This window comes from Gymnodraco acuticeps, unplaced genomic scaffold (assembly GCF_902827175.1).
Source record: "Gymnodraco acuticeps unplaced genomic scaffold, fGymAcu1.1, whole genome shotgun sequence".
Lineage (NCBI taxonomy): Eukaryota > Metazoa > Chordata > Actinopteri > Perciformes > Bathydraconidae > Gymnodraco > Gymnodraco acuticeps.
The window spans coordinates 225,567-250,964 of record NW_022992231.1 but is presented as its reverse complement, the minus strand read 5'-3'; the positions used below and the strand labels follow the sequence as shown (position 1 = coordinate 250,964).

General features: G+C 45.4%; 1 protein-coding gene across 1 annotated transcript; it reads left to right on the top strand.

Moving 5' to 3' along the window:
- The first annotated feature begins 878 nt into the window (after positions 1-878).
- Positions 879-25,390, top strand: LOC117539823 (ceramide synthase-like). Its single transcript, XM_034206162.1, has 6 exons — positions 879-997; positions 2,024-2,107; positions 4,403-4,628; positions 22,232-22,327; positions 22,538-22,647; positions 24,073-25,390. The coding sequence occupies exons 1-6, from the start codon at positions 879-881 to the stop codon at positions 24,287-24,289; spliced, it is 852 nt and encodes a 283-aa protein (XP_034062053.1). The 3' UTR covers positions 24,290-25,390.
- Positions 25,391-25,398: the final 8 nt, after the last annotated feature.

The following is a 25,398-nucleotide window of genomic DNA, read 5'->3' as shown; positions in this document are numbered from 1 at the left end:
GACCATCTCGCACATGCGCAGTACCAATCGGGCAGGGGGACGGATCGGGTAGTGACAGTCACTACCCGATCCGTCCCCCTGCCCAATACACCGGAGGATCGAGGAGCGATAATCGCGTGTCGGCGTGTGTCGGCGTGCGTTGAAGCTTGCCGGTGGGCGTGTCTGAAACTCGACCAACAACCAATCGCATGAATCTCCCGCCCCGGTCACACAAGCACGCGGTTTGATTGGCTAGAGCTTGTACTGGCATATGATTTGATTGGCTGACGCTTCCGTTGAAGCTTCAAAAGTTGAACATTGCTCAACTTTTGAAACGAGCAAAGTGAAGCGACGCGACCACAATGCAGTTCGGCAAAGTGTGACGTCACTCCATTCAAAGTAGAAGTGTTGAAGCTTCAACGCACGCCGCCTTGTGGACGGGCCGTAAGACGCAAGGAAAAGACGCAAGTGAGGGACGCAAGGATTGCATTTAAGAGAAGTGAGAAGCAGCCAGAGAATCAGCACTTTTTAAACAGGGCTGAAACAGAGGGGATTATGGGATTCTGCAATGATCTGTTTGGTATTTGGAGCCAAACACTTCAGAGACATGTTCTATATAACTTAGAACTATAATATATTGATGAAAAAGAGTATAATAGGGGGCCTTTAATGTTAGTCATCACCTGACGAAGTTTTATGGTGATATCTGTTCGTTTGTATACACCTGTAGTGTCTCACCCCCCCCCTCCTCCTCTGACAGGCAGCTCCTCCCAGCTGATCCTCCTCTCAGAGCTCCTGGAAACCTGTCCTCATTTCACACTGGCAGCACATACACACACACACACACACACACACACACACACACACACACACACACACACACACACACACACGGGGACATGTTGGTCCTCATGGCCGCCGGCTGCGTCTTCTTCCCCGGAGTCTTCCTGCTGTCCAAACATACTCTGAAGCACATGATGGGATGGAGCCGGGGGGAGGCTGACATTGTGTCTGCACGGTGAGAACACACACACACACATGCACAAACCTGCTGGAACACAAGAAAGTACAAAGCTACACACATGTTGCAGGTGGACCAATACAGAGTAACACACAAACACATAACTGCAGATATACACTAACTCATGAACACACACACACACACACACACACACACACACACACACACACACACACACACACACACACACACACACACACACACACACACACACACTGGCTTACATCAAATCCTAGAGTCCATTTCATTTGCAGACTTTTCCTTCATTATGTTATTCTTTAATCAGCCATTTTTAAACCTCACATGCATGATACATCTTGTTCTTCCCAAACTCACCTCTCTCTCTCTCTCTCTCTCTCTCTCTCTCTCTCTCTCTCTCTCTCTCTCTCTCTCTCTCTCTCTCTCTCTCTCTCTCTCTCTCTCTCTCTCTCTCTTCTCTCTCTATATATATATATATATATATATATAAATTAACCAATATAAAGTATGCTTATTTTCAGTTTCATATTTGTATGTAATGTCTCTACTGGGACATGTCTCCATGCTTTAATGTTCAAAAAGCTCTTTATTGTTCTCATACTGCCTGTGCTGCAGCTCCTCTTTTCACCATCTGTCTGAAACCAGAGCCCAGTCTGCTCTGATTGGTTAGCTGGCCGGCTCTGTTGTGATTGGTCAACTGCTTAGAGATGTCCCGTCCCTTCACGTACAATGTGATGGAGCTATAGCCAATATAAACACATGTGTCCATAGTGATGTCACTATGTTACGGAAGTAAACAAAGGAGTCAAATGGAGGCATTTCAGGCAGTATTGGAGAAACTTCCTCTGGAGGGAACACAGGGATTTTAGCCTTTGTAGACCATTTACATGCACAGAAACCTAACACTCCAGGAGAGGGAAAACCCCCCAAAAAGCAGAATAGGACCCCTTTAAAAATGTTTTTATATATTTCAATGCAAATTATTTATTTTCATGTCATGGAGAAAATATAATATATAACTGATCTTTTTTTCCGTGTTTTCAGTCTGGTGTCGTCGATCCAGGCCATCATGGCTTCAGCAGCTGGATTTATCATCACCTCCTCCTGCAGGGACGTCATGGAGGACAGGTAAGGACTTCATCTTGTGGGACATGATTCACCATCATTGTTAAGGATAAGGATTCCTTCACTGTTCATGGTTACGGACCTTTTTACCGGGTCTCCCCTCCCCTCTCATTTAAAGAGTTAAAAACAGCGAATATAGTTTACAGATCAGAGTTTCTCTCTTTTCTGCTAACACTAACTAAGTTAGCTCAACTTGTGTCTTTGATGATTAAAATCCTTCATATTGTTAAAAATATAGAGTAAAAAGCCACCAAGATCTAAAGAGTAAATAGTATAGTATAGTAAAAATGTGTCTTAAACTGGGTCAAAAGTTTATATATTAGAGCTCCTGGCTGACAACGATTACACATGTTAAAAGGGGATCTAATGCCATTAATTAATGAGAAACATATATGCGGTTCCTTTATAAAAAATGTCACTTTTTTTATTGACCAAGTTTTCCATTCATAAATGTGTGAGTTTAATCTAAAAGAATCTGAGAATTTTTATATTATTGTTTTGATTTGTAAAATCCTATCTTTAAACTTTGTTTATTCCGATGATTTCTTATCCAGGAATTACCCCCCTCCCAATGCTCTATACATTTTAAAATATTTAATTTACGATGGCCATAAACACATATTAAATGCATTATTAACTTTATTTAAATGACACATTTCTCTAACTAACTAACTAATTAACTCATTCAACTTGATATATAACATGGGATAATTTTCAAGATAACACAAGGGGTTTTGAGGATTGATGAACATAAGAAATTTAATTGAATATTGCCAGCATTATATTAGCAATTGTCGGTAATGTAAAAATAGGAACATGGTTGCCAGTATTAAAATAAACACATTTCACACTACTGGTGTGTACAAACCAAACCTCAGTATGTGTGTAATCTAATTAACAACGTGAGCTATTTCAGTCAGTAAGAAGCTGTCAGAGCTCAGTAATCCTGCACGCTGAGGATGATGGGAAACGCTGTGAGGACGGAGAGTTCATCCGAGGTTTCCTCTGCTGCTCCTTCATTTCCCTGTCAAAGTGAACATTTGGTTAACAAATCACAGCGCAGACGCACAGAGAACAAATAACATTGTGACATACAAACACAACCTTAACAAACAATGCTCTCGGCTTTGTTTACACTTTTATCTTTAAGAACATTTCCTTCAAAGAAACTGACCTGCAGCTATTTGTTAGTTATCTTGTTTTCAAAGGGCCCTATATGCTTTTTAGGGTTTCCCTCTCCTGTAGTATGTGATATTGGTTTTTGTGCATGTAAATGGTCTGCAGAGGCTAAAACCCCATGGGAGTTTCTGTCCCACACTCCCACCCCCCTCCCCCCCTGCCTGAAACGCCTTCATTGGACTCCTTTGTTTTACATAATGACATCACCATGTAACACTTGCGCTTCTATTGGTTAGCGCTCAAACACATAGAACATGATAGGCTAAGGGGCGGGACATCTCTAAGCAGTTGACCATTCACAACAGAGCCGGCCAGCTAACCAATCAGAGCAGACTGGGCTCTGGTTTCAGACAGAGGGTGAAAAGAGTCACAGTAGAGACACTACATACTGATATGAACCTATAGATGAGAGTAACACATGCGTCACTTCCGGGCAAAAAGTACGGCTGCGCCCACTTTTGGGGGAAAACAAAGCTGTCATTTGAATGGCGGTCAATACAAATTCTGAAGTTTTTGCCAATCCGATCAGACATTTTTTAAAACTGTGGATTTTTTCTGTGGACTAAATACAAACATGAACCTGAAAATGAGCACAATAATTAAACAAAGTAAACCTTCAGTTAACCCACCGATATCATTCAAATGTACTACCCTAATTGGCCATTTACAACAAAGATGTCCAGAGTGATACAAGAGGGTTAATGTGTTAATTTGAAAAAAAACACATTCTATGGAAGCTAAATATTGTTTAATAGACACACAGCATCAAGTTTTTCCTATTTACATTTGATTTGTTCTTTTGGGGGTTTTAAGCCTTTGTCAATTATTTAATCATTTTTTGTCCTTTTTGATTTTGTAGAACACAAAAACATTTATTTCTCACTTAATTTATTGGAGGATTTGCTATGAAAAGAACCCACACATTTTACACATGTATTTTCTTATCACAATATAGTGATAAAACAAAATGTTATTTGAGTAAAAAGGTGAATATGAATTTATATCCGCAGAAGATCATAGTGAAGGGGAATATTCCTACAATCAAAGTGCATCAAATGTTGATTGATAATCTACTTTCTGTTTCTGACCTTTCCTCATCATTTCCTGTTTGCTTCTTAGCCATTGGCTGACGGACAACTACATCCTGTTTGCTACGCCGTACTTTGCCTACGACATCTACGCCATGTTCCTGTGCTACCGTCACAGGCTGCAGGTCAAAGGTCACGAGGAGGAGGAGGGGGAGGGGGGGATTCGGTGGGCGTCTGTGGGGGGCTACCTGCGCAGAGAGAAGTTGATGGTGCTGCATCACATCTTCATGGTCACCTGCTGCTTCCCCGCTTCACAGGTTACTATTATTTGTTATTATTGCACGGCCAGGTTGAACACTTGATGCTGATTGGTTAATTTGGACATTGTATGTTCTGTTATTCTGTATAACAGTCCCAAAGTCCAGTTCATTCAATAACCTCTGCTGTGTCCAAAAAACACGTTTATTTCCTGTAGCTCCATCAGAAAACACTATAGCAATTTTCTTAAATATTTATTTTATATTTGTGGATAGCACAACAAATTGGATTCATCATGGCTAAATAGTAATGAGGGGTTACGTATGGTAACCCTTGTTATATAAGCACAGGTGTAGCCCTCTACTGGACTCTATGGGTACTACCCCTTGATCATATCATGCAAGCATTCATCCACTGAGACTTCTATAGACGTAGCCAGCCCCGGGGCGGGCCTACCTGAATGCGCGCGCATCTCATCGTATAAAAGGAGGCCTCGCCTCCTGACTGTCATCCTACACCTCTCTTCATCGAGCGGCATAGGACCGACAGGGCCCCGAGCAGAGGGCTCCGTCTGTGCTAAGATAACAAGGGTTACCATACGCAATCCCTCGTTATATCTCTCACAGGCTCCGATGTATACACGCACTGTCGTCCAATAACATCGTTCCACTCCACTGCCCCTGACCGGCTTTCTGGTTAGCAGCCGGATACAAGCCGCTGCACCTCACTCTCCTCTACCTCGGTTGTAACCGTGGAGAAGTCTGGGCAGCGGCTGACAGAGCACACTCTGACACGCTTACCTCGCGAAAAGTGTGCTCGGAAAACAGTGCTGAGGGCTCCCCCCGTCCGCTGCCCATAGGCAGACAGAGAGAGTCCCCAGCCCCGTACGGGCTCACTGTGCACCACCTCTCCCGAGTCCCTAAGGAGCACGGAGAGAGTGCAAGTGCCCCATGTCCCCCACACTCAGACACGCGTGAAGAGTACGTATGGACTATATTGTGGAGGGCTCTCCCCTCCTGCCCTAAAGCAGGGGGAAACAGTCCTCCAGCCCCGTATGGGCCCAGTGCGCAATGTAAGAGCATTACGTCCGGGGAGGGGGTCAGATGCCCACTGACCCACAGCCCCCCTCACCAGTCCTGTGTTGCCCCAGCAAGCACAGACGATGAAAAGGAGCCAGACATGTCCAAGAGATAAAAGTTTATGAAGGGGCCTGGCGTTGACCAAGACGCCGCCGTGTATATGTCCTCCACACTCACGCCGTGGGGAAGGCTCTCCCCGTCTGTCCGTAGACATGTGCAATGCACTCGCAGAGCCATCCTGCCAGGCGCTTCTTGGACAGAGCTTTGCCGGCCACCGCCCCCAAAGCACACAAACAGATGTTCAGTGCGTCTAAAGCAGTGACCACCAACTGGCGGCCCGCGGGCCACATCCGGCCCGCCAGACATTCTCATCCGGCCCGCACGACGGGGGTGACTGTGGCGTTGGCGGAGTGGTTACTGCGTTCGCCCCCCACCCATTTATTTTTTTACAACGTAAGGTGCAGTACTGGAGTCCAACAGTGTTGGAGCACCACCCAATGGCTGTGGTGGAAGGTTCACCTCTGCTCCGCGCGTCCCTTGATGACTGATGAGCTGATCAAATTATAAAAGAAGGAACTCAAAGCACCAGAATAAAGGTTAAACAATAATCTGTTTTAATTGTAAAAGCAACAATACACAATACAGAACACTCTGCAATAGTACAAAATACAGAGTACTCCGGGCTAAATTCTACTACCGTGTGATATACGTACCACGACAGTCAGTCAGAAGACAGCGCAGAGTATGAACATTGGGATGGCTTAAATACAAATTCTGTGGGAGGAGTTGTGGTGGTTGCTCCTCCCTAGCTATTTGTTATTGGCGATTTCACTTCTGGGCGAGCCCTAGACCGTGAGCTGGTAGTTCTCCATTGGCCGGTTTCACTTCTGGGCGGGACCCTAGGCAATGAGTCAGCAGTTGTTGACTCCGCCCCATTTTCTTACAAGGAGATGTTAACAGATGACCAATGTATAGCTGGGATCACACACACACACATTTTTATCATGCAGCCTATCACACAAATGTCACATGTTTATCTTTCTGAAAGCTACACTTGTATATGTTTAAACGTCCTCGTCTCATGACATCCATAGGATTAGTTAACTAACAAAGGTTAACTGTTCTTATACCCTAAGGCCTTCTCTGAACTTCCTTCCACCCCGAAGTCAGCCCACTTAGAATGAATACATCTATTGATAACTCAGAAGGACCATTGTCTCTCTAACTGTGTGACTCAATAACACACATCATCTCATGGCCGCTTCTAACATCTGGAAACTGCAATCAAAGTATAGTTTATATTGAGAAGGTCCAAGAATTGACATAATATTTCCTCCTTTTATTAATTTAAGTTTCCAGATCATACAAAAAAACTCTTACAGATAACCTACTGAGTTCCGCCCTTGAAAGCCCAAAATGACTTTCTGAAAAATACTTATCAACGGGTAATCATTTTACTCAAGGCAGAAATCACAGGCTGTACTGTACCTTACCTACTTACAAATAGCCAAAAAAACACCTTTTGATTATAACACCAAAGTGGAAGAAAAGACCATTTGCGCTAATCTACTTCTACTTAAAATGGGACATCATTTTAGGAATATTCAAGTTTAACACACATCCTATATATCAGGTGACATCATTAAAATGAATATACCAGAAATACGCTGTATTAAACTTTCTGCTATAACACGTTACTTTAACACAGAGGCAGCAGCTGCGGGACAGTAGACTGCGTACTGCGAAACCTTCCCTGCCTTGAAGAAGAAGTGATCCTTCGTTGTGAAGAGTCTGCTTTGTGCGCTCTGCACCACAGCAGTAGCCCCGCTGCAACAGAGTCCAACAGAGAGGCAGGGGCTGCGGGACAGTAGCCGAGAAGCAGGGTTGGGTTGTAATGGAATACATGTAACGGCGTTACGTAATCAGAATACAAAAATCAAGTAGGCTAACTGTATTCAGCTGGCGTTACATTTGAAAAACGAGTAATCTGATTACAGTTACTTTCATAAACCTGAAGTGAATACATTTTGGAATACTTATCGGAATGATTGGTGGAAAAGATTCCTCACAAAATGTAATATTCATTACCGGCAGAACTGTGTGCACACTGCACAGCGCTGCAGCATGTCTGCAAGAGAGAGATGCAGAGTGTCTGTGAGGCCCCGCCCCCGCATGCAAATGAGAGAGAGAGATCTCTTTTAAAATATATTGAAAGTTAGAAACGGAGATAAAATGTGCAAGATAACGTTTATGTAGCATTTATTTATTGTCGAAATGATGACATTTCAAAAGACCTCATGAAAGACGACACAAGAAGTGAGGATACCCGGCCCGGAGGAAGCCCGGGGTCCCCTTCTGGAGCCAGGCCCAGAAGGAGGACTCGTCGGCGATCGTCTGGTGGCCGGGCTTGCCACGGAGCCCGGCCGGGCCCAGCCCGAAAAGGCAACGTGGGCAACACCTCCGCTCCTCCGTCCCGCGGGCCCACCACCTACGGGAAACAGCGATGGGGTCGGGTGCGCTGCCAGAAGGGTGGCAGTGAAAGCGGAGGGTCTCGACGGACCAGACCCGGGCGACAGAAGCTGGCTTTGGGGACGTGGAACCTCACCTCTCTGGGGGGGAAGGAGCCGGAGCTTGTGCGGGAGGTGGAGCGTTACCAGTTGGATCTGGTTGGGCTCACCTCTACGCACAGCGTCGGCTCTGGAACCTTACTTCTGGATAGGGGTTGGACTCTATTCTTCTCCGGAATTGCTCAAGGTGTGAGGCGCCGGGCGGGTGTGGGGATACTCACAAGTCCCCGGTTAGGTGCTTCGTTGTTGGAGTTTACCCCAGTGGACGAGAGGGTCGCCTCCCTACGCCTGCGGGTTATGGGGGGGAAAACTCTGACTGTTGTGTGTGCTTATGCACCCAACAGCAGTTCAGAGTATATGGCCTTCTTGGAGACCCTGGAAATAGTCCTGTATGGGGCTCCTGAAGGGGACTCTTTAATCTTGCTGGGAGACTTCAACGCACATGTGGGCAATGATGGAGACACTTGGAGGGGCGTGATTGGGAGGAACGGCCCCCCTGATCTGAACCGGAGTGGTGGTTTGTTACTGGACTTCTGTGCTAGTCATGGATTGGCCATAACAAACACCATGTTCGAACATAAGGATGCTCATAAGTGTACGTGGTACCAGAGCACCCTAGGCAGAAGGTCCATGATCGATTTCGTTATCGTATCATCGGACCTGAGGCCGTATGTTTTGGACACTCGGGTAAAGAGAGGGGCGGAGTTGTCAACTGATCACCATCTGGTGGTGAGTTGGGTCGAGTGGCGGGGGAAGCCTCTGGATAGACCTGGTAAGCCCAAACGTGTAGTTCGGGTGAACTGGGAACGTCTGGAGGAGTCCCAAGTTCAGGAGGTCTTCAACTCACACCTCCGGCGGAGCTTTTCGGGCATTCCTGTGGAGGTTGGGAACATTGAACCAGAGTGGTCGGTGTTCAAAGCCTCTATTGCCGAAGCCGCGGCAGGGAGCTGTGGTCTCAAGGTCCTAGGTGCCTCAAGGGGCGGTAACCCTCGAACCTCCTGGTGGACACCGGTGGTCAGGGAAGCCGTCCGACTGAAGAAGGATGCCTTCAGGGATTTGTTATCCCGGGGGACTCCCGAGGCAGTTGCAAGGTACCGACAGGCCCGAAGGGCAGCAGCCTCATCCGTGGCCGAGGCAAAGCAGCGGGTGTGGGAGAAGTTCGGAGAAGACATGGAGAAGGACTTTCGGGCGGCACCAAAGTTGTTCTGGAAAACTGTCCGACACCTCAGGAGGGGGAAGCAGGGAACCATCCAAGCTGTGTACAGTAAGGATGGGACGTTGTTGACCTCAACTGATGGAGTGTTAGGGCGTTGGAAGGAACACTTTGAGGAACTCCTGAACCCGACAACTCCGCCCTCTATGTTAGAGGCAGAGCTGGAGTATGACGGGGGATCAACACCAATCTCCCGGGGGGAGGTCACTGAGGTCGTCAAACAACTCCACAGTGGCAAAGCCCCGGGGGTGGATGAGATCTGCCCGGAAATGCTGAAGGCTCTGGGTGTTGAGGGACTGTCATGGTTGACACGTCTCATCAACGTTGCGTGGAAGTCGGAAACAGTACCGAAGGAGTGGCAGACCGGGGTGGTGGTTCCCCTTTTTAAAAAGGGGGATCAGAGGGTGTGTGCCAATTACAGAGGCATCACACTACTCAGCCTCCCCGGGAAAGTTTACTCTAAGGTACTCGAAAGGAGGGTCAGGCCGATTGTCGAACCTCAGATTGAGGAGGAACAATGCGGATTCCGTCCTGGTCGTGGAACGACGGATCAGCTTTTTACTCTCGCAAGGATCCTGGAGGGGGCCTGGGAGTACGCTTATCCGGTCTACATGTGTTTTGTAGACTTGGAGAAGGCGTATGACCGAGTTCCCAGGGAGTTACTGTGGGAGGTGCTGCGGGAGTATGGGGTGAGGGGGTCTCTACTCAGGGCCATCCAATCTCTGTACTCCCAAAGCGAGAGCTGTGTCCGGGTCCTCGGCAGTAAGTCGGACCCATTTCCGGTGAGGGTTGGCCTCCGACAGGGCTGGGCTTTGTCACCAATCCTGTTTGTAATATACATGGATCGGATTTCGAGGCGTAGTCATGGGGGAGGGGGTCTGCAGTTCGGTGGACTAAGGATTGCACCACTGCTTTTTGCAGATGATGTGGTTCTAATGGCTTCATCGGTCTGCGACCTTCAGCACTCACTGGATCGGTTCGCAACCGAGTGTGAAGCGGCTGGGATGAGGATCAGCACCTCCAAATCTGAGGCCATGGTTCTCAGCAGGAAACCGATGGACTGTCCACTCCAAGTAGGGAATGAGTCCTTACCCCAAGTGAAGGAGTTCAAGTATCTCGGGGTCTTGTTCTCGAGTGAGGGAACAATGGAGCGTGAGATGGGCCGGAGAATCCGAGCAGCGGGAGCGGTACTGCAGTCGCTTTACCGCACCGTTGTGACGAAAAGGGAGCTGAGCCAGAAGGCAAAGCTCTCTGTCTACTGGGCCATTTTCGTTCCTACCCTCACCTATGGTCATGAAGGATGGGTGATGACCGAAAGAACGAGATTGCGGATACAAGCGGCCGAGATGGGTTTTCTCCGCAGGGTGGCTGGTGTCTCCCTTAGGGATAAGGTGAGAAGTTCGGTCATCAGGGAGGGACTCGGAGTTGAGCCGCTCCTCCTTCGCGTCGAAAGGAGCCAGTTGAGGTGGTTCCGGTACCTAGTTAGGATGCCACCTGGGCGCCTCCCTAGGGAGGTGTTCCAGGCACGTCCAGCTGGGAAGAGACCAAGGAGTAGACCTAGGACCAGGTGGAGGGATTATATCTCTTCGCTGGCCTGGGAGCGCCTTGGGATCCCCCAGTCAGAGCTGGTTGATGTCGCCAGGGAAAATAAAGTTTGGGGCTCTCTGCTGGAACTGCTACCCCCGCGACCCGACCACGGATAAGCGGGAGAAGATAGATGGATGGATGACATTTCATAACGGGATCAAATCAAAGTGAATGGCCTGCTGCTGCTGAATCCATGGGGCAAGTGACTGGAAAAAGTTTTAAAAGTTATTACATTGTTTCAGATAATAAATAATAATGATAATTAATTCTATTTAGGGGCGCCTTTCAAAGCACACCTTACAATTCATAACATATTCCAAGGAAAGGTTTTAAGACAGTACAAAGAATGTAGTCCGGGTGATGTTTTTTATGTGGGGTACAGATAAGAGGGAGCTGTCCAGAATGACACCAAGATGTTGTGTTTGAGTTCTTGATAAGCCATTAAAACAGTAAAACAAGTGTCTCCTGTTCACCAAAACATACCCATCTGTTATGGAAAAATAAAGTATTCCAAAAGTATTCTAAAAGTAATCTGAATACGTTTAGCAATACATTTAGCCTCCCTGGCCCCATTATGGGGTAGAAGACTAAAGCCCCCCAACTGAATAGCCCTCGTCCTGAACGCACTCCTTAGGCTCTTGGGCACAAAGGAGGGGTTCGGTCTGAGTGTCGCCCCGCTCTGGTCACCCCGCATCAACAAGCAACTTGGGTGCACCGATAGAGCGGTTAACTCGGACACTCTCTTGGCTGACGTTAAGGCAAGTAGCAATGCTGTCTTCCACGACAGTGCTTTCAGGGAGGAGAGCTCCAGAGGCTCAAATGGTTCTGTGACCAAAGCCTTGAGCACCAACGGCAGGTCCCACTAAGGGGCGGAGGCGTGCACTACTGGGCGCAGCCTCCTGACCCCCTGTAAAAACCGCTACATTAGTGGCTGACTAAAGGCTGACCTGCCGCCTAATCCCTCATGGCAGGACGAGATGGCTGCTGCATACACTTTCACTGTGGAATGAGCAAGCCCTCTGTCCACCAGTAACTGTAAGTAGGATAAAATAGAGCCCAACTCACAAGATAGGGGCTCTATTTTCCGCTCCTCACACCATCGCTGGAATCCCAGCCACTTCGGCCTGTAACAGGCTGTGGTGGATCCCGCTCTAGCTGCCTGGATAGACTGAATGAGACAATCCCCCCTGTCTCAGCCTGTCCCTCTCAGGAGCCAAGCCTGGAAAGGGTAACGCCCTGATTGCACCTGCCTCTTGAGACATCGCCCTCCAGAACTGGGGAATCGCCCAGGGCTGGCCCACCTTTATCTGTTTCATCTCTGAGTACCACGGCGCCCCGGCGCGATCCGGCGCTACTAGGATGACTGACAGATGTTCTGGCCTCACTCTCCCCAGGAGAGGGAGAATGAGACGCAGCGGTGAGATCATCCCGGTCCTATTTTGACAGTGCGGTCAAACCTAGCCACATGTGACGCGACGCCACGGTGGCCAGGGACATCACACGTCCGGCTGCGGTAGCCATACCGTGGGCCAGATTATTCATCTGGCCCACGCAGCGGTCCGAGTAATCGCTGCCGTCCGGAGGCGGGGATGTCCTGCTGAGGGGTGATCAGCGAGACCCCCTACATGCCGAGATTACTGGCCACTGCTGCCATCTGCGCTCAGAGCCTGAACATCTTATCCAGATATTCCAGGATTTCAAGGTCACGTGGCAGCGGGGGCAGAGGCTTTCTCTCCTCTGCCCACCTGGCTGCCTGCGGAAACAGATGGGCCGCCAGGCTCTCATCCGGGGAGGGGGGCACACCACCGGCCTCGGGGGCAGCGGTGGGGGGAGCGGTAAGCCTACTACGCGCTCCGCCGCCATAGTCATCACCGCCGGGAAGTCCTGCCGCGCAGACCTGTGCTGCGGATCGTCCTGGAGGCCGCCGGAAGCATCGGACAACGAGGTGTCGTCCCTCTCCCCGACGAACGGGGCCGCCCGGTCCGCTGGCATGGCGAACGCGAAGGGCACTCCGTCATCGTGCTCCTCCATCTCCACCACCTCGAGGTCCGGGTCCTCCGCCCCACCTATAGAGTGGTGAAGTCACGCCCATCTACTTCCGGTCCATGGGACCTTATTTCGTAAAAATAGTGTATTGAAGTCAATGGCGAGAGAAAACTTATCTTTCGATCCCGTTTGAATTGTGCCATGAATTACACATATGATGTTTGTCAATCGTAAAAAATTATTTCCATGTCAAAAAAGTCACAGTTTGTTGTAAAACTGTTGAAATATAAGACTATGAAAAATACGCAACTAGAAAGACTACAAATCCCAGAGTCGCGTAAGTGATGTCACAATTGTTTTCCTCCACTAAGAGATGGCTAAGATAAGATAACTTTAACAAGATGCCTGTGTGCTTAGCAGTGGCGTTTCTAGGTGTACAAAACTGGGGGGGCAGAAAGAGGTCGGGGGAGAGAGAGAGAGAGAGAGAGAGAGGGGGGGGGGACAGAGAGAGGGAGGAGAGAGAGAGGGGGGACAGAGAGAGGGGGGGGGGAGAGAGAGAGGGGGAGTGTCAAATTACATACTGAAGACCACAGGAGCAACACTGTGAGCGCATACATTTACGTACACAGCGTGGGGATGTCATAGTAATGCACCTTCATACATGGAGTAAAGGTCACCATCACAAAGTAATTCTTAACAATAACAACAACCGTAATGCTTTAGCATTAAAACACCATAGACTGTAAATATAAGGAAAACATAGACACTCATCATCGAGGTCCCAATATCAATCGATCCAGCAGAGGCAAAACACAGAAGATCAACAAAATATATGACATAAATGAACTTACCAAAGCTGAAGGCTCACTTGAAAAGAAAAGCGGCACGGCGGTCCTTCCTCTGACAGAATGTGTCTATCACTTTGGGGATGAAGTCCTGTAGTTGCTGGATCAACTGGCTTTCAATTGAAAGCATGGCCAATGCGTTAAGTCGCGGCTGTCCCATGGTGTTGCGAGTGAAAGTCTTTATCCTTTTGAGGGTGGAAAAGTTCCTCTCTGACTCGGATGTCGTCATCGGAGTTGTCACTATTATTTTGACCAAAATAACAGTCTCAGCAAACGTTTCCTCCAAGTTGTTCTCGTGAATGGATTTCAACAGAGACAGGGCAGTGTTTCCAGTGTGAAGCTCACTGTGGCGGTAGAGCGTGGTCAGCTCAGACTTCAACTTCTCCTTGTTTCCCAACGCAGGCCACAGTGTCACGGCGCAGTCAAGCTCAGGTGTAGGAAATGACAGGACATGCTGTGGGAAGAATGAGCTGTCAACAAGCTTTGCAGCGATCAAATGGTCACTCTGTGAGAACCTCTGTTCCACCTGTGAGATGACTGTGTCACCAAGCCTCCTTCATCACCGGCGCTGTGCTGCTGACTCGTCGGCCTGGCTCGTCTGTTCCATCATGAGCAGTGGCGGCCAATGCATCAGTTTTCTGCCTCATTTTCTGAACATTTTCCTTGAAACGGCAGAGCGCGCTGTTGATCCCAGGTGCATCGATGCTTCGTTTTTGCAGAGTGTTGTATAGAACATCCACTTCTGGCATAAGCAACGAAAAAAACTCCAGGAGCTGCATAAATGCTCGGTCCCGCAGTTTCTTTGACAGGCCCAGGGTCGGCGTCATGGGGGGTCATTCGAGGGCCATGCCCCCCCAAATGAGTCCCTGTGCCCCCCCAACGCAGGGTGGGCAAGCCTTGCCACTTTGCCGTTTATTTTTTTTTAATCATAGAAGTGAAAACGTTTCCACTAAAGGTTTTTTGTGTGAAATACATCAGAAATAAAGAATACAAATATAAAACACAGCCTGAGGTGTGCTCACTGCTGCTCTCTGATTGGTGTGTTGCTTGACCAATGACCCCCGACTTTTGTTTTGTTATCATTACGTGGCTGTGTGTTTTAGATGAAAGCCGGTGGCAATCTGTTCATCTGTTACACTGATTATACAGTAAAGCCATCGAAAATAATATGATATACAGTACAGTACAAGTAGCCTACTTCTGGGTCTCTGTGTTTCATTCAAGCTCGGCTCTGTGTGTGTGGCACGATCGCATTTTGTGAGTGCGCGAGCGGTAACGTGGAATGTTGTTGTTAGCATCTGGTTAGCTAGCTATGCTAACGGATATAAAGAGCTGTTTCTACACCAAGGTGGAGGAGAGTCCTCTCCTGTCAGACTGAGAGGATCGTATAACCTCAGCTCAGTGAGGTAAGGACTCTCTCAGTGTTTAGATAGTTCACTTTAGTGTAAGTTATCTCAGTGGGTCTCAAACGGTTTGGTCACCATTTATGTAAACAAGTATTTGCGAGGAACACATGTATATCTTCTCGCAATTATCACTGGCCCCGTGTATCTCCTAATCGATATAACCGGCCTGCTCTCGTCTATCCCACGTGCTCCACTGAGATCCATCATCTAGTTTCAGGTGGCCTGTGGAACTGCCAGTCAGCTGTTCCTAAGGCTGACTTCATCTCTGGCTACACCTCCCTGCAGTCTCTGGATTTCCTTGCTCTCACTGAGACCTGGATTACTCCATCCAACACATCCACCCCAGCAGCTCTCTCCACTGCATATTCCTTCTCCCATACACCCAGACCCACTGGCAGAGGAGGTGGCACTGGTCTCCTGCTCTCTCCCAAATGGAGCTTTTCCCTCTTCAAGCTACCTAACTTTACTCCTTCCACCTTTGAGTTCCATGCCGTCACAGTAACCCATCCTATACAGTTAACCATTGTTGTTCTCTACCGTCCACCAGGCGCCTTGGGGGACTTCTTGGAGGAATTAGATCATCTCCTCTCACACATCCCTGAAACTGGCCCTCCCGCTGTACTTCTCGGAGACTTCAACCTCCAGATGGGGAAGATAGACGAACTAACATCTCTGTTAACCGCCTTTGCTTTCTCACTCTCTCCGTCCCCACCGACTCATAAAGCTGGCAATGTCCTTGATCTCATATTCTCAAGGAACTGCGCTACTTCTAACCTCTCTGTAAACCCGCTCCACACATCCGATCACTTCTTCATTTCATTCTCTCTATCCCTTTCCAAACATAACAAACTAATCTCTTCCCATCCTACACTTGTCCGCCGTAACCTTCGCTCCCTCTCTCCCTCTACCTTTGCCTCGTCGGTGCTCTCAGCCCTCCCTTCCTCTGATTCGTTCCAACTACTGCCTCCAAACTCTGCTGCAGAAACTCTCCTCTCTACTCTCTCATCCACTCTGGACTCGCTCTGTCCTCTGACATCTCGGCAGGCTCGTCAGTCCCCTCCGGCTCCCTGGCTAAATGATGCACTGCGTGCTAATAGAACCGTCCTTAGGGCAGCAGAGCGGAAATGGTGGAAATCCAAACACCGTGACGACCTCCTAACCTATCAAGCTCTCCTCTCCTCTTTCTCTGCTTCGATCTCTCAGGCAAAAAGCACTTTCTTTCAAGATAAGATCCAATCTTCCTATTCCAATCCTAAAAAAACTATTTTCCATCTTCTCCACCCTCTTGGACCCTCCAAAAGCTCCTCCCCCCTCCTCACTTCTGTCAAGCGACTTTGTTACCCACTTTGAAAAAAAGGTTAATGATATTCGCTCTTCTTTTTCTGACTCACCTTTACTCACCGCTGGGTCACCAGACCTTCCTTCCACCAACACACTAACCTCCTTTTCCCCTCTCTCTCCAAGTGAGGTTCTTACCCTCATTACCTCTGCCCGCCCTACCACCTGTCCTCTGGACCCTATCCCTTCAAACCTCCTTCAGACTATCGCTCCTGATATTCTACCGTTTCTCACCCATTTCATCAACACTTCTCTAACTTCTGGTCACTTTCCAAACAGTCTCAAGGAGGCAAGAGTAAACCCTCTCCTAAAGAAACCCACTCTCAACCCGTCTGATGTTATAAACTACAGGCCTGTCTCTCTCCTCCCGTTCCTGTCTAAATCACTTGAACGCGCTGTCTTTAAACAACTCTCCTGTTATCTCAATCAGAACAACCTTCTGGATCCGCACCAGTCTGGTTTCAAGGCAGGTCACTCCACAGAAACTGCTCTCATTGCTGTCACGGAGGAACTGCACACTGCCAAAACTGCATCCCTCTCCTCTGTCATCATCCTGTTGGACCTGTCTGCTGCATTCGACACGGTGAATCATCAGATCCTCCTTCGCACTCTCCAAAAACTTGGAGTTTCTGGCTCTGCACTTTCCCTCCTCACCTCATACCTGAAAGACCGTACCTACAGGGTGACTTGGAGAGGGTCTGAGTCCGACCCTTGTCAATTAACTACGGGGGTCCCTCAGGGCTCTGTTCTTGGTCCCCTCCTCTTCTCCTTGTACACAAACTCGCTCGGATCAGTCATTAGCCCGCATGGTTTTTCTTACCACTGCTACGCTGACGACACCCAATTAATTCTGTCCTTTCCCCGCTCAGAGACCCAGGTCGTCGCACGCATCTCTGCTTGTCTAGCTGACATCTCTCAGTGGATGTCTGCTCACCACCTCAAACTCAACCTTGACAAGACTGAGCTGCTCTTCCTCCCGGGAAAAGATTGTCCAACTCTTGACCTGACAATCAACATCGGCACCTCAGTTGTTTCCCCGACTCAGACTGCAAGGAATCTGGGTGTGACCCTAGATAACAACCTGTCCTTCACTGCAAACATCGCTGCTACAACCCGCTGCTGCAGATACACGCTTTACAACATCAGGAAGATACGTCCCCAGCTGACTCAGAAAGCGACTCAGGTTCTGGTCCAGGCTCTCGTCATCTCACGCCTAGACTACTGCAACTCCCTCCTGGCTGGTCTACCTGCATGTGGCATCCGACCTCTGCAGCTCATCCAGAATGCAGCGGCTCGTCTGGTTTTCAACCTTCCTAAATTCTCCCACACCACTCCGCTCCTCCGCTCCCTTCACTGGCTTCCGGTAACTGCTAGAATCCACTTCAAGACACTGGTACTTGCGTACCATGCTGCGAATGGATCTGGCCCTTCCTACATCCAGGACATGGTTAAACCGTACACCCCAGCGCGTGCACTACGCTCTGCATCAGCCAAACGACTCGTTGCGCCCTCGCTGCGAGGGGGACCCAAGTTCCCATCGGCGAAAACACGTGGGTTTGCTATCCTGGCTCCAAGATGGTGGAATGAGCTCCCCATTGACATCAGGACGGCAGATAGCTTGCACATCTTCCGGCGCAAACTGAAAACTCATCTCTTTCGACTCCACTTCGAGCGTTAGAACGATTAACGAAGCACTTTTATACCAATAAAGGACTGGATTACCTAAAGCCAGTTGAGTAGCACTTGAAATGTTTGGCTCTATGAAACCTGATATACTTATATGATTCTGTTTTCTTCAAGGTTGTGTCTTCCTGGTCGAATGTACTTATTGTAAGTCGCTTTGGACAAAAGCGTCAGCTAAATGCAATGTAATGTAATGTAATATGATCATTAGCCTATAGCCTAGTTATTAAAAAAATAAGAGAATAAATGAAAAACGGGTATGAAATACTATAGGACAGTAACACACGAATACAGTTTAAAAGGGGAGTGATTAGTAAAATATCCATAAAGAAAAAGTAAATCTGTGTACAGTTCTGTTTCATATGAATGCTGAGAGATGTAGGCTATCCATAGATCTCTTCATTTTGCTCTCAAAGTGCACCAGATTGATGCATTTAACTTCAATATTTTAAAAATAATCTTCCCGGGGGAGCATGCCCCCAGACCCTCCTAGAGGACGTTAGGTCCACCCCCACCTAAAACATGTTCACATGGATAGGATACAAAATACATTTGCACACTTTTTATATGGTGGCCTATGTCCATATGTTTCTGTTTTGGTGGTTGTGCCACAACCGTGCATGTATGCACAAGTCATAGGTGCGCTAGGAAATAGCACATACACCCCTCAATGTGTGTGAAAGACAATAGACTTTACAGCATGTTTTTTTTAATTGAAGTTGCGTTGGTGTTTGTGTTTTGGTTGTTGACGGCAGTGTGTGCCCCCCCTTGGTAAATGATTGCCCCCCCATTTGATTTGTTCTAGAGCCGACCCTGGACAGGCCGTATGCCTCACTTATGGTGACCGCATCCCATCCTGGTTGTGCGCGTATATGCTTCATACACTGAAGTAGTGCATCTCGGGTCTCCCAAACCGCGTTCACAGTTCTGCTTTTAAAGTTCCATCTCACAGCCGGTGGCCGTGGGATGCGTCTCTGTGTTGCCTCTGCAAGAGCTGGAACACGTTTTGGAGCACCGGAGAAAAAAGTGAAAAAAGCAGTTAGATCTGCAAAAAACACCTTCAGGATGCTCATCCTTGCTGAACACAGTTGCTGCAGGGTCAGGTTCAGTTGGTGGGCGTAGCAGTGAACAAACTGAGCGTTTGGGTACGTCTCCTTCATCACCGTCTGTACCCCGCGCACGTTACCGCTCATGACGGCCGCCCCGTCATAGGTCTGAGCGATTAGCTTTTCTTTCAGCTTCAGGGGTTCCAGAACAGCCTTGATGCTGTTAGAGAGACCTACACCAGTTTTGTCCTTTACTTCCACAAACTCCAAAAAACGCTCTGTAACTGTGAGGTCAGGCATAATGTATCGCAGCACAATCACCATTTGCGATTTACAGGAGACATCGGTTGTCTCGTCGGCCTGAACGGCAACAAATGATGTGTTGTCCACTTGCTTGGCTATTTCCTCCCTGTACACATCATACATGCAGTCCAAGAGTTCATTCTGTATGGTGCTTGATGTCCCTTTGAAAACAAGCTGAGCTTCGTAGTGCCGTTGAAGCCTGGAATCGCCCTCACACATTGTCTCGAAAATTGACCTGAATATCCCTGGATTCAGAGTCCGCCGACTCGTTGTGGCCCCGCAGTGCTGTCTCACATTTCCCACACAGTTTAATACAGGTGATGATCCGACGAAGCACGTACCTGTTTTCTTCCACCTTCCTATTATGAGAATCAATGCCGCGTCTGTAGGCGCTGTCAATCTGAGCTGCAACATTCACCCTTCCAAGTAATCCCAATTTTACGACATTTTCCAAATGACTGTTGCTGCTCTCATGCTTCATTGTCCTCTCCGAAAGATGCTTTAAGTCCTTGTAACCTGTCCTCGACCAAGTACCTTGATCTTCACCAAAACGCAGGCAAGGAAAGCAAAAGAGGGAATTCTTCTGGATGCTCGCCGTTAGCCATTTCTTTTTAGCAAACCACTCAGCGTTAAACCCACGTTTAACTTTGCCCGCAGTCTGGACCATTTGGAAATCCGGTGGATGGTGGGCACCGAGGCGCTTTACCTCCGGTTTCTCTCCGAGACTAAGTGTCTCAAATGTGTGCTCCAGTAAATGGTCAACTTCATTCATTTTCTTTCAGTTTTTTACTTCTTTTAATCGCTGGTGATGTTAGCTATATGCTGCTCTCTCGTCTCCTCTTCAAACTACACGTGACGTTTCGCAGCACTGCACACGTGAGTACTTACATCCAATCAATTCTGAATTATGTGAGATGACGTATGGTGGGGATGGGAGCACTATGCCCCTACGGTCATTATTTTTTTGCCACACACATTAAATAGAAAAATACTCTGAGCATGCGCAGTGTAGTTTTTACAATCACCGTTCACTTAGACTGTGAGAGGGAGGGGCAGGATCGGGTTTTGTCCCACATGGCTCTAAACAGCTCAAAACGGCACTCTAGACACTAATTAGAAGAACACAGACTAAAACAGAAATGTACAGACGAATCAGATTATTAAACATGACCTTAAAATATATTTTATATGTTTTTTTATTTATTTTTTAGTATTTTTTTGTAATCATTATTTGTAATACTTTCTTCTGACACTAGGTGGGGCTGTGCCCCTAATGACCCGCCGCCACTGGTGCTTAGTACCAGGTTGTTATCATACCAGCAATGGGTCTTGCTCGTTCTTTCGCTTCCCGTCTGATGAAAGGACCAGGAGTGGCTGGATCAAGTTAGCTACCTAGCTAGTACGTTAGTTAGCATTACAGCCTAGTCATTTTTATTAGCCTTAATATAAATACATTAAATAACCCAAAATGTTAAACAGTAAGAGTAGTAGTCATATTTCGTGAACCCTTTGAAGAGTACTGTCACCGGTGTGATCATTCTATAATACACAATTTAAGCCCGGGGGAGAAATGCTAACGCTAGCATCGGCGATCGCCGATCTTTTCTACTTCATGCTATCTGCACAAATGGTTGACATTAAACATTAAAAAGACCAGGGTTGCATTCCAATAGTCCATTTAGCTTAGGAACCTTCCTAACGGAGTGAAATGACCCGGAAGTACGTCACTGGCAGCCAGATAAGTGCCGTTCCAATTCTCCAAATGAAAGGAAAGGAGGTTTCAAACTTCCTTTATAACCTCCTTTAGCTTAGGAACCACTGGACCTCCCTAACCGAAAGGAGAGGAGAAAATGCTGCCCCACAATGCATTGCAGTCGCAACATTTGCATACTCAACATTCGGCCGTTCACGGAAACAACCGATTATGACGGAGAAATTATATCATGAAAGTTACGGTGCTTATTAAGCATTTTAAAACGTATGTGGTAAGTTGCCAAAGTGCTTTTTTCTGAACGTTCATCAGTATTATAATCAAAAAGAGAAATATGAACGTTAGTTTTTACTGAAATGATCAAATAAAGTCAACATCTCACAGTCTTTACTGAGCTGTGTGGGGTTTGTTCAACTTTTAAAAGATGTTTGAATGGTGATATACACAGTGACAGATGTTAAGGACTAACGTTTATAATAAATACATTTGTATTGATTTTAAGATATTTTCATAGTTCATACAATCACTAAATGGACTATTGGACTTCAGCAAGAGGTCCACCGGAAGGGGAGGGACTTTGCAACTCTATAGAGTCCAGTAGAGGGCGGAGCCTGTGAGAGATATAACATAAAGAAAAGCAAAAAAGGAGAACAAAACCAAGAAAACAGTGTACGACAGGAAAAGAGGTTAAAGACTTACACAAACATAAGAACATAATACAGACTTAGTAGAGTAATATCACTCAAAGTGTGTGTGTGTGTGTGTGTGTGTGTGTGTGTGTGTGTGTGTGTGTGTGTGTGGGTGTGTGTGTGTGTGTGTGTGTGTGTGTGTGTGTGTGTGTGTGTGTGTGTGTGTGTGTGTGTGTGTGTGTGTGTGTGTGTGTGTGTGTGTGGGTCAGATGTGGCGTCAGGGGAAAGGAGATTTCTTCCAGGGTGTTTTGTTTCTGGCTGAGCTCAGCACCCCGTTCGTCTGTCTTGGGAAAGTACTCATCCAGGTATACCAACCCTATACATAAATAAAGATATATATCTGTTAAAATATAATTATATGTTTTAAATGTCAAGATAATTTGGTAATAAATGAATGATTTCAAGATACATTGGCTTATTATATATTACATTTAATATTAGAAAATCAAGACCTTAAAAAATACTTTTGCAATATTGTCCTGTCTGAGCCTCCGTACTTCCTCCCCTGTGGTCAGTACCAGCAGCAGCACACTGTGCTGCACAAAGTGAACGGAGTCCTGATGCTGCTCGCCTTCTTCTGCTGCCGGGTCCTACTCTTCCCTTACCTGTACTACGCCTACAGCAGGTAAAGTAACTAATTACTTCTAGTACTTCATTGTTCACTACTGTAATACATTTCAGAGGTAACTATTGTTTTATTTCACTACACTTAATTTATTTAACTTCAGCTTGAGTTACTTTTTATTATTGGTTATTATTTGCAAAATAGCCTACATTTTCAAATTACAAAAAAATAACTGCGTTTTGAGGGAAACCATGTGCCATGTTCTTTGTTTAATTTATATTGTGTAAACATTTTATTTTTTAAAATTATATTAACAAAATAAATTGTATAGAACAAGAAATATATATAAAAGAGCACATATACATTAAATATATTAAGCATAGAATTACAAATTATATAATAACATTTTTTTTTTTTAAAGGCCACATATAGGCTACATTAAATATATTTTCTGTATTTTTCAGAAATTGTGAAAAATCATACAGATATAATGTTTTAATTAAATATATAATTGATCACACTGGATGTATGTTCTTTGCAGTGAAAGTTGTGTTCTAATTTTATTTTTATTTTAGCATCAATCACTAAATGGCAATTCAACAGATTGCTCTAATTATATGTTTTTAATACTAAAAAAAAACCCTGCATTTTCTCCTATTTAATAACGGGAAAAACATTTATATATATATATAATATAACAAAAATGGATACATTTAATTTTTTGTAGCAGGGGATGTAGGGGATGATTTAAAATATTATTTTAGCTTAATTTTGACTTAGTATAGAAAGACAAATCACCTATGTGTTGAGGGTGTTTTTAGAACATTATTAGTTTTCAATCTAGTTACATGCAAGATGTCCATAAAGACTTCTGAAAATATAATATGACGCAAAAATATGCTTTCCTTATAAAAACAAATACTTTTTTGCTAACTTCCTGTCAGGAGACAAACTGTTTAAAGACACAGCGCCATCCAGTGGCAGTTTGCAGGTGGTTGTTTTTTTAGCTAAATCAGTGTTTTCCAATCCTATCTAATATTTTTGCCATAGTTTCCTCACATTTTTTGTTGGTACATTAATGCTTCTTTTAGTTTTATAAACGTTTTTATAACTGTTTTTTATTTTCTACTTGCTGTTATTTTTCCATTTTCTTTTAATTTCTCTTATCGTGTTTATGTGCACCAATATACACCATTTTAGTTGCACAATAATGTATCTTGCACTGATTTATTGCACTGTTTTATTTAGTTTTTACGTCTTCAGTGTTGTATGTTCCACTGTTGGAAGGAAGATGTTTTTTAGCCAAAAACTAAGCATTTGAATCATTGAGTTTGAATCAAAGCAAATTCCATGAATGTGAAAACAGACTTCCTTTCAAAAAACTTCCCTCGGGGCCCCATGACCCCTTGTGAAGCTTAACTGCCACCGTGGGTCATGTTTTTACCACTGAATAGTAATGAGCATGATTCACTCTTTGTGTCTCAGGTATGCGTCCATCCCCGTGTACGTGGTGCCCCTGGTGGCCCCGTGGCAGTGCAACCTGGGGGCCGCCCTGCTGTGGCCCCTGCAGCTCTACTGGTTCACTCTGATCTGCAGAGGGGCTCTCCGCCTGTCCGCCGCCGGTGGATGCTCCATATCAACGTGTAAAGCTGACAATGACTGCTGTCTGAGCTCCAGTAACGGCTGGAGGAAGAGAACATGAGGCAACATAACGGACTCTGCACATGTTCCGTTCACTTCAAAGGAAATCTCAAATCCTCAACAAGGGTCATTTCTGTTATGCAACAACATCTTTTTCCACATAACCTGCTTCCTCATTATTTTCTTGAACACTTCTGAGTTTAAGATGGTCTCTATTTTATATATACAGAATAAACCAATGCAATATAATGAACATCAAAATAACTATTAACAGTAAAATACTCAAAATATTTATTTATTATTATTTTAAAGGCCATGGTAATTTCTGTTTAATTGTACATTATATGTACAGTCAATGATTGTATATATGTATCGGAAACAGCAATATTGAGTCATATGTAATTGGAAATAAAAACAGAAGTACATACAAAATTAAAAGGTAAATGAAAATGTTAACATGTGAACATAAATGAAAGAAAACATGCTAGTAAGTTAGTACATAACGTTGAAATAAACAGAAACAAAACAACATAAATAAATAAATAAATAGGAAGTGTTGAAATACAAACAGAAAATATTGAAATGTAAAACAAAATAAATAAAGAATAAATAAGTAAATAACATATGGAAATATATACATAAATAGCTACAATAATGAATAGATATTATATATTTATTTACAAATTACAAAATATTAGTTTATTCTCTTACATATTTTTTCCCCCTGTGTATTGTTTTTATTTATTCATCTTTATGTTGACATGTATATATTTTAATCTCTTTATTTTTACTTTTCTCCAAGCTGGTGCAGGTTAAACCAGTATCCCTACTAAATATCTAATAGTAATATTCTAGTGATATCATTTGGGCTATAATATTATGAGAATGCACTACTACATTGTTATAATTGAAATACTTGAACTACATTTTATTGAATATTTTACATACTTTAACAGCATATTTTGTGTGGTATAGTACAATATTATTGTTTTGTAGTATACTAGTTTTACCTGTTTAGAGACATATGACTTTTAAAGTATTTATAATAGGAGTAGTGTCGTACCCTTTGTTTTTAAAACTAAATCACTTTTTTTCATTATTATTTTTACAACTGGTGCTTGTTTTATTAATTATATAATTAATAACATAAGAGCTTATGTTTTTTTTCTT